Source organism: Cyanistes caeruleus, chromosome 8 (genome assembly GCF_971803275.1).
Source record: "Cyanistes caeruleus chromosome 8, bCyaCae1.hap1.1, whole genome shotgun sequence".
NCBI lineage: Eukaryota > Metazoa > Chordata > Aves > Passeriformes > Paridae > Cyanistes > Cyanistes caeruleus.
In genome coordinates this window covers 36,706,481-36,720,224 of record NC_141708.1, presented here as the reverse complement: position 1 = coordinate 36,720,224, position 13,744 = coordinate 36,706,481, and the positions used below count along the sequence as shown (strand labels likewise).

Genomic DNA, 13,744 nt, shown 5'->3' with positions numbered 1-13,744 from the left:
TGAACAGTTCCGTTTGCAGCTGCTCCCAACCTGTTCTGGCCAGGTTTTTGTGGTAATCATTTGGCTGAACCAGAGCAGGGATGTTGGAAAGCATTTTCTTTCTAAAGAAACATGGTAGCTGTTAATGCACACTGAGACTCAGTGAACCCTTCTGGTTCTTTAAAGGGTACCTTTCCCATGCTTCAGATCTTTCCAGGGATCAGGAAGGACATCCAGGGATGAGCGAGCACAAGGTCTCACAGGCCACCAGGGTTATATTCCAAATATCCTGCACATAGCAAAGCTGACAGAACAAATGCTGTGGAAGGAAGTAGCTAAGGCAAATTAATAAAATTACACATTCCCTTAGGAAGGGAATCAAACTTGAAATGTAAAACTGCCCACATTTCCTAAGGAATTGTTTATGCCAAATTTGTATCCTGTCTTTCACCACTGGAAAAACAAGAAGCAAAAACACATTAAAAAAAAATAAAAAAATAAAAGAAGCTTTTTTTTTTTTGCTCTTTTTGGCTGTTTGGGTCTGCTGGTCACTCCTAATTCCCAGATGGCAGAAACCCCCTCACCCCTGGCACGATTCCATTCCCTATTCCCCTTCTCCACAATACAGAGGAACCTGCTCTGCTCTGGAAGCTGTCCCTGCCCATGGCAGGAGGTGGAGCTGGATGAGCTTTAAGGCCAGATTTGCCTTGGACACTTCCAGGGATTGGGAATCCACAACTTCTGTGGGAACCTGTGCCAGGACCTCCCTGTTATGGGGAATAACGTGCTGAATAAACACAGGACAATCCAAATCAGTTGCACAGGACTGTGAGGAAGCTTGACACTGATGCTCGTCACTCCCGCTGCACTGTCACTGCACTAACTTGTTTTTTAGGAGCTTTTAAAAATGGTGATTCTTTCTACTCCTTATGGAGCTCTTAAAATCACTAATTTGTAATATCGGAGTGAATACTCCCTGATTTTTATTCTGGCATCAGAGCCATTCCTGATGCAGATATCCCACAGTCTGACAGCTGATCTGCATAATGTGGTGAATGTACTTATAACTCATCTCCAGACAGGGAAATAAATCTCCAGCACCTCTTTTTGCTGTGCACTGCAGCACAATGCACAGTTCTGGAAACGCCTCCTGAGTGCCAATTCTGACTTGTAGGGCTCAGAAAATTAAATCTGTGTTAGAAAACAGATCATTTTCATCACTTACTCAGGGGGAACAAAAGCCCAGTGAGAGTTTTTAACCCTTAACCTGTTCAGGTTACCTTGCATTGGTAACTCTAAGGAATGCAATTTATCCATTCCATGGGGCCCAGCACAGGAGGGACCTGGAGCTGCTGGAGAGAGGCCAGGGGAGGCACCAGGATGATCAGAGGGATGGAGCAGCTCTGCTGGGAGGAAAGGCTGGCACAGCTGGGATTGTTCAGCCTGGAGAGGAGAAGCTTCGGGATGACCTTGTTGTGGCCTTGCAGGGCCTAAAGGAGCTACAGGAAACATGGAGAGAGACTTGGGACAAGGGATGGGGTGCCAGGACACAGGGAATGGCTTCCCAGTGCCAGAGGGCAGGGATGGATGGGATATTGGGCAGGAATTGTTCCCTGGGAGGGTGGGCAGGCCCTGGCACAGGGTACCCAGAGCAGCTGTGGCTGCCCCTGGATCCCTGGAAGTGCCCAAGGGCAGGCTGGACTTTGGGGCTTGGATCAGCCTGGGATAGTGGAAGGTGTCCCTTGAGGTCCCTTCCCAAGCTCCTTCCTGCCTTGGCCCAATCAGCACTGAACAGTCCCCAGTGGAAGTCCCCACATCCATATCCCATTCCACACTCCATTGCCTCCCATCAGCTTTCATTTACTGTGAGATTTTATGTTCTGCTTTGGCCCCAGCTCTCATTCCCTTTTTCAGCTGCCTTGTTTGAGGCCAGAGCACGAAGGAAAGGTTTCACTTACTGCTCATCCTCCTCTGGAAAATAATAACATTAAACAGAGCATGGAGACAGCAGCTTGGTGACAGATGGGGCTGTGCTGGTTTGTGTCACCCAAGGACCTGGCTCAGAATGTTAATACATGGAAATCACCCGACTGCAGAACTGGGAAGCAAATCTGGTGACCAGGAAGAGAGATAAAGAGCTCCAGCCCTGCTTTTTTTGTCAGCTCAATCAGAGGCTTCCCTGGAAATGTTCGAGGGCAGGTTGGAGCAACCTGGGATAGTGGAAAGTATCCCTGCCCATGGCAGGGGAATGAGATGTTCTTTAAGGTCCCTCCCAGCCCAAACCATTCTGGGATCTAGGATTTATTCTGCCAAAGTAAGACAGAAAACTGAGATTACCATTAAAATTCAAAAGGCAAAGCAGCACAAGAAGCTCTTGGGGCTTCTCAGCACTCCCCAGTCCCTTGATCTTCCCAAGCACCACCCAAAGCTCCTGAGGAAACCCAAATGATTTTTGTTCCAGTCAACAGAGCACAAGAGCAGGAAACAAATGATCCTCCCAGCAGCAACGATGAGCAAAGTAAGTTCTGCAGTGTTAAATATGTTCTGCAGTGTTAAATATGCTCAGCCAAGTGGGGTCTGTGAAAAAGGCCTAGTTTTTCCAAGAAGGAAAACAACGTCCTGGAGAGAGCTGACAAATGATAATAAGCAGAGTCTGCTGGTAGAAAGCAGAAAATAAACTTCCTTTCTTTTCATTCATCATGCAGCAGGTCCACTTGTTCCCTCCAGATGAACATTCCCAAGGACATCTCCTTCTCTTATCTTGTACCAACCAGGAACAAAAACATTCCTTGCTTTAAAAAAATGATCTTCCATGGGTTTATTCAGTCCAAATTTGAACACAGGAGCTCAGTGTTTAATGGAGATCTCTGGAGCTCATTCTCATTTCAGGGCACGTTGACCAGCTGGTTCTAAAAAAATCTCTATCCTTGGACCTAACACTTGGGGATTTTCCTCAGCCACCATGGAATTTTTACCCCATGGCTTACTAGAAACCTCCAGGGGTCACTGGAAAACTTAAATTTCAGCGGTGATGTCAGTTTTCCATCTTACTTCTGCCAAATAAATCTTAAACTTTGGGTTGGGAGGAACTTTAAAGCTCATCTCATTCCACCCCCTGCCATGGGTTACAGGTTTAGGGGCACAAATGGTTCCATAGTCCTGAGGAATATTTTTTGCAGGGTTGCTTGCAGTAAAGTCCTAAGTTATTCACCATTTTCAGTGGACACAATCCTGTGCCAGGGGCTCTGGGATGACCCTCCTGGAGCAGGGATGTGGCACCAGATGTCCCTTGACTTGTCCCGTGATCCTAAAGGCAGCAGGGCTTTGCCACACCCCGTTCCTCACTCCCCACTGCACATCTTTAATTCACATTACAACTGGACTTCCCTTCTCTGAAGGGAACAACTGCCACAAGAGAACAGGGCAAAAAGAACACAGTGTTTTGGGCTGAAAACTCGAGGGGAAAAAAAACCTAATTTAAGTCAGATTTCACACAGTTACAAAAAAAGACCTTTTAAGAGCTCCTGGATCTCTCCACCACTACCCCCCAAAAAAAGTAATGAGAGGAAAGAGCTCACAAATACAATTAAAAATACAATTAACTTTAGGAAGCCTGTGACGTTACACATCAGTACCAGTAAAAATAAAAAAAGAACCTCACAATCCAGGCAGAAAACGACTTCAAGTTACCTCCTACTCCAAGCTAAGAGTTTACAGAGTTTCAGCAGTGATAAGGAATCCCTTGTGGAGCTCCACTGGAAGGATGGGGCTGCACAACTACCCCGGGATTATTGCTTTTCCAGACCTGCAGCATCTCCAATCCCGGCTGCTGCTGCTATTTAGAATATGAGGAAGCTCACCCACTGTTATTTCATGTTCTGGTAGCTCCACAAAATAGCTTTTGCAGTCAGAACCGAGAGGTTATGAAAATATTTAGCACAAGAATGGAAAACATCTTACTTTTATTAGTTTTTCCATCTTAAATCCAACGTGTTCTGATTGCATTTAATTATCATCTGTGCCTGGATGTGCGAGGAGCAGCAGCTGCTGGGATACACTGTAATTTCTATTATTTTAGATAAATACAGTGCAAACATTGATCTGACATTTTGATTTGTTTCCTAAGAGCAGAATTCTCATTTTTCCCCCAAACCCATCTGCCAGGGCTGCAAAGAAGTTGCAGATCAGGACCCCGCACATCAAAGCACAGGAAAAAATCAGAAAACTGCCAAATAATGCAATGTAAACATCTCCCCACCCCCCTTCCTGGTTTTATCCTTTTGTTTGGATTTATTCTCAGACCTGTCTCTGTCAAAATTCTGGGCTGCACAAAGCCTTGACCACAAAAATCCATGGGAGGTTTTTCCCACCAAAAAAAAAAAGGAGAAGAAACCTCAGTGGAGAAGCAAATGCAGGAAAGGTTCTCATGAGGAGCTTCCCCTGGGGTGAAGAGATGTTCAACCAAGGTGAAGTGTTTAAGGAACATGGAAAAGTTCCCTGGGACCAAGAGGAATGGTTTCCCCCATTTCACCCATTCCTGCCTGGAATTGCAATGATGAAGTCACTACTCAGCAGCTCTTTGGGATGAGTTCCTACAGGAAACTCTGCAGGATTCCAGATGAACACCGAGCTGACCCCAATGGGATCCCTTCCAGCTCAGGCTATTCTGTATTTGTACAATTCTGACCCAGCCTCTCTCTCTCTCCTTCCCCTTCCCAAAATTGGTGATTTTGAGCTGTCTCCCCACAACCAAGAGCAGGAACAAAGGGCACGGAGCTCCCATGGTCTGATTATTTTTGTAGATGAGTTTTCCAAGCAAACAAGGAATCCAAAGCCAGTGGAGCCCACCCAAAGGGAGCCTTCCCTTTAACGACAGCTTGGATTCCAACAAAGGGATTTTTCTATCTGCACGCACAGCCTGAGTTACAGAGCCCTGGAGCTGAAGGGGCACAGCCAAAGGTCGAAATCCAGGCTCCTCCATGTTCACTGCTGGGCTGAAAAGTCCTTTTATTTCACATTTCACTGGTGGGAGCCGCAACAAAAGGGAGTCATGGAACAGTGGGGGGGGACAAGAAAGACATCTGTGCCTCCCTTAACAGCTGCTATTATTAATAAAATGAATGAGGCTTTATCTCCCCAATTTCTTTGGTAAATAAAACCTCCTTCACCACAAAGCAGCCTTTGCATAACTGCTGAGCAGTACAAAAATAAATGGCACATCAGCTATGATCTTAAGTGGGGGAAAAATCCACTATAATTACACTTGTCATCCAGTAGGAACTGTTTTGGAAGAGGTTACACCTATCCACTGTTTTCCCTGGAGAGGGGAAGATGGATATCTGGCTGCCTGGGGATGAACCAGGTTGTAGGAAAGCATTTACAGAATAATTTATCTGTTTGATAAACTCTGAGTACTCCTCCCCAGCAATGAATTCTTTCAGCTTTTGCCAAGGCTGCCCCAGTTTTGTGTCAGTACCACACTGCAGAAAGACTCAGGTAATGATTAGAGGAATGGCAAGAGGAGTAAATCACTGTGAATAGGAGCAGATCCCAAAGAAAGCCGGGCATTCACTGGGAAAATGAAAGGAATTCTCAGGTCAGCTCGACACTCAAACTTCTACAGCCCTGCAGAAGAACCTGTCAGCAGGCCCCTCTCATCCAGTCCCAACAAGAATCTGTGCTGGCAGCAGGGCTTGGCTGAGGACAGAGACAGCAGACATAGCTGTTTGGGGGATTTATATTTGTGTAAATCAGCAAATACCATCCAGTCCTTCCTCTCCTCTGCCAGTCCAGCAACACCTTCACAAATTTGGGAAGGCTGAAGTCATTGGTCCCAGCTTGGATTCCATTTTCTTCTCCTCCCTACCAGATATTGGCTTAGTCAAACCAAAGGTTAGGTTCTCTTTGCAGAAAAGGGATGACTTCACCAGTATTTCTTAGTGCATTTTATGTGCTAAGGTTTAGTTCTGCAGCTTTAAAAATAACTGCTGTATCCAGAATATCAAACCACATCTGTCATGAGCCCAGTCATCCTTTCATATCCCATTTAATCTCATGAACATTTCATGAAATAAATACAAGAAATGTTTAATTCCCCATCACTAATATGGGTAAATAATACTCTTGGAAGAGTTAATTATTAAGACACCGTAAAATTAAAATAATAAGCCAATAACAGTGGAAGATTTGCATTCCATTGCCCCGGGTAAAAGGCAGGACAACCCAATTTCTCCAAGAGGCAGGAAACCCATGAAGCCTGCAGGATTCCAGAGAGAAGCAGAGGGAAAAAACCCTGATCTGACTCCTGCCCAACCCCCTCCTGCAATACCAGGATGAAGGAAACAAAAACAAATGGTACAAAAGCAGATGAAAGCATGAAACAGGAGAGCAAAGAAGAAACTGCTGCCACAGGACATTTTCCCAAACCCCATGGGAAGTCCTGGGAAAGGCAGGCTCCTTGGAGGGCAGGGATTTGTTGGCAGGCTGTGCAGAAACTGCAGAAAATTTCGAGTTGATTCCTTGCACATGGAGCTCCTCTGGATACTGAGTGACTGCTCCCCAATCTCCAGTGCAGGGAGATGCTGTCTTGGACACCTGCTTGGGACAGCAGATCCAGACCCCTCCAGAGGAGGTTCAGAGGCTCAGGTAGAGCCCAGAACACCTGCTCTGAGAGGCAGAACAAATCCTGGAAGCAGAATGGCCTCGATTGGGTTGGAAAAGCCCTGACTGCAATGGACGCTGTTGTTGCCACCTTCCACAGCGCCCCTGGGAGATGCAGAGAGCTGAGAATCAGCAACGTTATCAGGAATATACTTGGAAAAAGCACTCAAAACTGCCTGGTCCTATACCAGAAAGGAAGGAATTTCCCAGAGGAAGCCTAGCAAGGACAGTATTTGGGCACACAAGACAAGCCACACTGTGCAGGCAGGAAAATCCCACCTCAAGGACTCAGCTCCATCTCTCCAGGTGTGATCCCAGAGCATGACAACAACCCAGCCCACACAGAGTTCAGCCAAACCTGTGCCAGGGCCTGCCCACCCTCCCAGGGAACAATTCCTTCCCAATATCCCATCCATCCCTGCCCTCTGGCACTGGGAAGCCATTCCCTGTGTCCTGGCCCTCCATCCCTTGTCCCCAGTCCCTCTCCAGCTCTCCTGGAGCTCCTTTAGACACAGCAAGGGGCTCTGAGGTGTCCCTGGAGCCTTCTCTTCTCCAGGTGAGCACCCCCAGCTCTCCCAGCCTTTCCTCCCTCAGGTCATTTATGTTCCTTAAATCCAAAACCAGTCTCTGTTCTCCACAATTTTTTCATTTTAAAGTATCGGTCCCACCAAGCCCTTTTCTGAGAGCAGGAGGAGGATCTGACTCACGGGACCCTACAAGGGAATTAGTCCTGTTAAATCAGATCCATAAGAAGAGAGGAAAGAAGGGTCAGAGGGAGGTGACACCAGGACTGAACAGAGCATTGGGGATGACTGCACAGCCTCCCACTTGTTTCCATAGTTCAAAGGGCCACATGGACTTTGTTTGTGTTCCCTTATCAACACCCAGCTCCATGTCCCAGCAGATCCCACAGTTTCTAGGAACACACTGCTTCCCAAGACTCCCAGAAACCCACGTTCCCATGGGAAATCACAATTAGAGCCTTGCTGTGGAGGAACTACCAAGAAGGAAGCAAGAGACAAAGTCACCTTTAAAAATAAAAGGCAAATCCCCATGACTGAAGACAAAAATAAAACTAAATTTAAGAGGAGAGGGAAATCTACTAAATCAGGGGCTGGGGGAAGTGTGGGCTGGTTCTCAGCATGGTTCTTAAAAAGCTGCTTCTTCCCTCTCCATGCCAGTAGAAGCAGGAGCACACAGGGGATTTTTCTTCCCTCAGGTTCTCCGGGTGTGTGCAGAGGTGCAGCCTCAGAATTCACTTGCAGCACCCACTGCCAACACAAAACAATCAGCCACAAAAGAGTTAATCAAAGGAATTCCCCCTTCCCCCTGTATCACTGAACTATTTCTTCCATTCAACCTATTACTAAAGTTTCTGAAACACCGAGAAGATGGGTTTATTCACAGGAGAGCCTCAATCCTGGACCTTGTCACCTGATTTCTCCACAGGAATTTTCCTGCCCTAATCCAACCTGACAGCCTGCAGCCACCAGCTCAGCCAGAGGAAACATTTGGGGTCGGAGGTGGGATATAACATTTATCCTCATCAGTGTGAGGCAGCACCCACGCACAGCTCCAGCCTGTCGACACCCCAGATCTGAGGTGGAGCTCTCTGGAAACACCTCTCCAAGCTGCCACATTTTTAAGTGCTTTCAGCAGAATTTTAGGAATGTTGTGAAGTCAGCAAGTGCAAACCTGCAAAACTACAGCTTGGAAAATGTTTAAGTTTTTTCCCTTAATGAAAAAAAAAATATGGAGGTAGCGGGCTCATTTATGATTAATAAGCAAGAACTTATTTTGGCTCTAAAAACTCTCAGTTTCAAGGTAAATATTCTGTTGGACCCCTCTCAGAGTAGCCAACTTTCTCCCAGGAAAGGAAATACATCCAATAAATCAGTTTATTTTCCTCTCACAATTGTTTTCCCTGCAGAGCCCAGATTTCCAGTGTGGAGTAGTTTAAGGCAGAGCATCACTCATCCCCCTTTTCATTCCCAGTCTCACAGCCTGCAGGAATATTCCTGCTGGAGGTGGGCACAGCAGGGATGTTTAATGCTGCCAGCAATTTCAGCCCCTGATGGGTACTTGTCACAATCACAAATTCGTTCATTCCCACCTTCAAAGCACAGCTGGAAGGGAAATTTTTGGTGTTGCTCAAGGCTTAGGGAATCTCTTGACCCATTTCAGTTAATAAAAGTTGAGGGGGTTTCTTGCTATTTTTTGAACACACAGGAATCAAGGGGTGTTCCCAGAGGGCTGAAGGAACAGCACAGGCAGAGTGAAGCCAGAGAATAGATAATAAATAAATAAAAAATAAATAAATAAAATAAAGAATAGGCTGTGGTGGGACCAACACCTGAAAGCCTGAACCAGGGGCCCTCACATCCCTAGAGGTGGGAATTTGGCCAGCAAGACACAGACTGTGGCTAAAGTCACCCCAGAATACAAAAAAAATATAAAAAAATAAAGCTTATTAGACTTATTAAAAGCAAAGAAGCTCTAAATTCAGGATTCTGCATGCTGAGAAATTTCAACTTCAGCTCCTGACTCAAAGCTCTGTTTTTTCTCACAAGCAGCTCAGAGAAGAACAAGAGCCCAAGTAAGGAAGGAAAAAGGAATTAATGGAAGGAGGACAGTATTTATTTGATTTTTGAGAAAACACTTCTCAGTAATACTCAAAGATGGGTCTCTCCAGTAGAGTTTTGCAAAGAACAGAGTTTTTATTTGGGTTTATTGTGTTAATAATTGAGAGGACACAGGATGATAAAACAAAATGAGCTCTCATAACCATAGCCCAACCTATTTGATAATGTCCTCTCCCATTTCCATGACTTCATCATCACTCACTGCATTATGTCTAAACATAGACTATAAACTCTCCATAATTCGGTTTGCAAAGCATTATGCATATTTAGGGAGCTATCTAAATAATCTTAAATTAAGTTACAAAGCCAAGGGAAGAGCCAAGTCGTGCCCTCACACACACAGGGCTGCCAGGAGAACATGGAAAACCTCAAGTGGCCGAGAAACACAAACACAAAAACACATTTGTTGCACACTCATCACCATGTGGCCATCTGATAAATAATAACCATAAATATGATAAAATCTGTCTGCAGTAAAGGGTTGTCTGAGTACCCCAAACCATGCTGGAAACAGTTCTGCCCCTAAATCCCCCCCAAAATCGTCTCCAGGGAGAGGGAAGAGGCTGAGCAGGAGAGAAACACACCCTGATTCCAACCTGTCCCGTTCTTAGGGCTTTTTTCCAAGGACAGCATTGAACACAACATCCCAAAAGCAGCCAGACAGCAAAAACCCCATAAGCAAACCTCTGGTGTGGGGGGAATTTGGGAAGCCAGCACAGAACTGCTGGAAATCCTCCACATTTCCACTAGGAAGAAAATGTTATTCAAGGATTATTTTAAAGCAGGTTGTTTTTTTTTTTTTTTAAATCATCAACAGAACAGATTCTGCACCTCAAAGTACCCTCTGTATTCAGAGGACTGAAAACTTTAAAACTTTCCATGAAAACCTTACATGTTTCCATGTAGTGCTGGGGGTGGAAACACACAATTCACAGAAAAACCATTTCAATGTGCAAAATTCAAAACTATGAAAAACCAGAGGAATTAAACCTGTGCCTTGAGAAAAGACTTAACCTTAAAAGGACAGAAGCTTCAAGTTGTTTTGGGAAACCAGTGAGGAGTATCTGCAACTATACAGCACGAGGAATTTGGCAGGAAAGCTTGTTTAAAGGATGGCTTACTGCCTTGGAAAGATTTTTGTTTGAAAGAACAATTTAAGATATTAAAATATAGATGGGCAAGTGAAAAACCTCCACTCCCCTTAGGTGTTATCTGGCCAAAATGTTCAAGTCCACCAGATAGTTCTGATGAGGAGCAAGAAGAATTTGATAAGCATTTATCCACTGTGGTACCAAGTCACACCAGGAAGGAAAACAGGGATATTTCCCTCAGAACTCAGGATCAGCCGCTCTGAGGAGAGGGATGCTGGATGCACACAAGGGTTGATCCAGCTCAGTAACTCTGACAGCTGACACGCACTGCCTTAAAAATAAAAACCACAAATATACACAAAACATGCTCAGTTTGACACATGGAGAGTGAGAGAACCAGGAAAGAAGAGAACAACAAACACAAGGAGCTGGGATTTTGGAAATGCAGAGCATTGGCAACATCTGTTAGAAGATTTTGACAAAGCCCTGCTCTGGTGCTCCCTAAGAAACCCCAGCACATCCTGTGACAAAGCAGAGGTGCTCGAGCACAGGTGCTGCCCTTCCTTTGTGCCCAGGATGCACCAACACCATTTTCCATCCTCCCAAGCACAGCTCCTGTGGAGAACCCCTCGTGCTGTACCAGCATTTACACCTGGGAGGAGGCTGTGACCACCTTCTCCTTGTTCCACAGCCACTCCCCATCTCCATCATTCCTTCTGTTTAAAATCCTCATTTATCCAGCAAACCATCGCCTCCAATTGCAGGAACTCTGGTTAGGGGAGGTTTATTGCAGTGCAGGGTTAACAGTTTTCACCTCCTTTCTTTATCCAGGCAGAATTATCCAGGCAAAAGCAGTCCACACAATTTTTAAGCAACCATATTTAGACAGCCTCTTTCTCCGAAACCATTTCTCCCACCAAAGTTTTCGTCTCTAAGTGTTGGAAAAAAGGAATAAATAAGATCTTTCCCAACCCTACCTTCCATGACATAGACCAGGGAACCCACATCTCCCTCCTTGATGATGCAGCTGTCCTTGCCATACTCCACGGGGTACATACAATCCACAATCTCCTGGATCTGGGATAATTCCAGGTTCTTCATGAAGTCATTGTCAAGGATCGCTTCCTTTATTAGCTCCTTGGACCTGGGGCACAAAGAAATTTAAAAAAAAAAAAAAAAATTTTAAAAAAAATCAGTGTTTTCCCTAAAAATGTGCAGAGAAGTCAAAGAAAAAAAAATACACAAAGTAAATTAAACAAAGAGATGTGAACTTGCAATTATTTTTTGTAAACAAGCTTTAGATATGCCCAGCATTGAAATAAAAATAGATTTCGTAGAGTTGCAAAATCCTCTTTTAGCTACAAGTTTCACATCTACAATAAACACAGCTACTTGGAATATCATCCATACACAAAACTGAAAGGAAGCACAAACAAGAGGGTAGCAGATTTATAACTTGGTTTATTATATTTTCCAATAATTATACAAACTGGAGCACACCAAAGGGTGACGCTGCACGGATTCTCTGAGTATTTATATTATATTGTCTTATTTATACTATATTGGCTACAGGAGGCATTTGGCACAAAATTCCTAAAGCCACTTGTGCAGGTGGACAACTGAGATGTTAAATCCTGATCTAGACCAAAACTAAAGCTCCTAAAACACCTCCAGCAGCTCCTCAGTCCTGACCCTGGGGGCTGAGCTGCTCACAGCCAGCAGTTTCCTGAGCAGTCAGGAGGGTTTCAGCTGTTGAAAGATGAAAATGAAGCAAACTTTTCAAATAAAAACACTTCAGTGGGTCACATCTTCTTGAAAAAGAGCCAAACTGGGACTTGAGGAGACCCAAACCAGCCCAGCCTTGGGGATACCACGGTCCTTGCACAGGGTTAGAAGCAGATCAGGGTTCCACCCACCGCAGAGCCAGCTCGGTGATGTTTAGGATTCTTTTTATTCCTGTGATAGTTTGGAGGTTGTTTCAACACAGCTCATTCCTCTGGACACCAGAGGCCACCAGAACTGACCCTGCTGAGGGGCAGGAGGGGACAGGACCAGGCTGCCCAAGGATGAGGCGGGCTCAGGGCACCACAAAACCATTCCTGAGAACTGGAATCTGCCCGCACACTAATCCCTGACTGCCACTCCAACCCCTCCTGTGTGCAAATAAGGACCCTCAGGAAACCCTGCACCTGGGGGATGTCTTCCTTTCAGCACAGCTGGGGATGTGTAAGGCTGACTGGGTGCTGCATAACCCCATTTCCTCAGCCCACCTCCTATGCCAAGCCAGACAATGCTTTCCCTGCCGTGCCCTGACTCAGCTCTTGACTGCTCTTCTGGTCTCAGCCTCCCCATACCCTCATAACAGCGAGCTCTTTAGTAATTAATGTTACCCAGCTGCCCACCTAAGAAAGCCTAGTTAAAGCTTTTGTGTTCATCATGTCAACCTGCATTCCAATTCCAGGCATTTATTTCATTCCAAGGCTCCAAATTTATTTCGTTTCTCCTTGATAAAGTCAGGCTTTCAAAAGGAGTTGCTGCAAGAATACCCAAAAGGACTGTAGGGAATTCCTGGCCCAAGTCAAACTTCCCTCTGGATGTAGAGATCCTCAGCACAAAACAGTGCTCTTCTTGCTGGAATTGAACGTGGGAAAGGATTTGAGGAGGAATTGGGAAATCTGGTCCAAACAACAGCAAAGGAACCAGAAAACTCAGACTAAATCAGCTTAAAGGTCTTTTTCAACCTTTATGATTCTAGCTGGGGGAGAAGCAGCAAAACAGACCCAATGTGAATAAATTTAGGGAATTCAAGAGCTTAATAATATCATCAATATTATATTAATAATAATAGTAATATAATATGATATCAGATGTGTAACAGAACATCTGAAAGACCTGATTCAGTCTCTATCCTCGACACAGGAATATCAGAGCAAGCTCAGGGGCTCCTGAGTCATCCCAGCCCTTTTAACCACCCCACAAAATACATCATCATGAAGGAAAACATGTTGGCTGGGACATCAATGAAACACAGCTTCATCTCTGCCACATCAGAGTATCCTAAAATTAAATACCCACACGGAAAGGGCTGGAAAATAACTCAGTCATGCTCGAATGTGAGCAAAATAGGCTTTATTAGTAGGGATAATTGGTTAAGATGAGACTTTGACTACAAAGCCTGTGAGAAAAGCACCTCCAGCTGTCCTTAAACAGTGCTGGCTGGAGGAACAAAACCACCTTGCAAGCCAGCTGCTTATTTATGAGAGTATTTCATAGAATCCCGGACTGCTTTGGAAAAAAATGTTAAAAATCATCTCCTTCCAGCCCTCCCACCACAGACTAAACCACCCTCCGTAGTTTGGGAGCTCCAAACCC

The 13,744-nt window shown here is 45.1% G+C and overlaps 1 protein-coding gene across 8 annotated transcripts in view; it reads right to left on the bottom strand.

The window, feature by feature from the left end:
- The window catches only part of PRKG1 (protein kinase cGMP-dependent 1), a 366,718-nt gene that overhangs the window by 297,032 nt on the left and 55,942 nt on the right, over nucleotides 1-13,744 (bottom strand). For all 8 annotated transcript variants that reach the window (XM_086900026.1, XM_086900029.1, XM_086900028.1 and 5 more), the window contains exon 2: nucleotides 11,350-11,516. In XM_086900026.1, coding sequence (XP_086756152.1) covers nucleotides 11,350-11,516 — 167 coding nt within the window. The remainder of the gene's footprint in view (nucleotides 1-11,349; nucleotides 11,517-13,744) is intronic.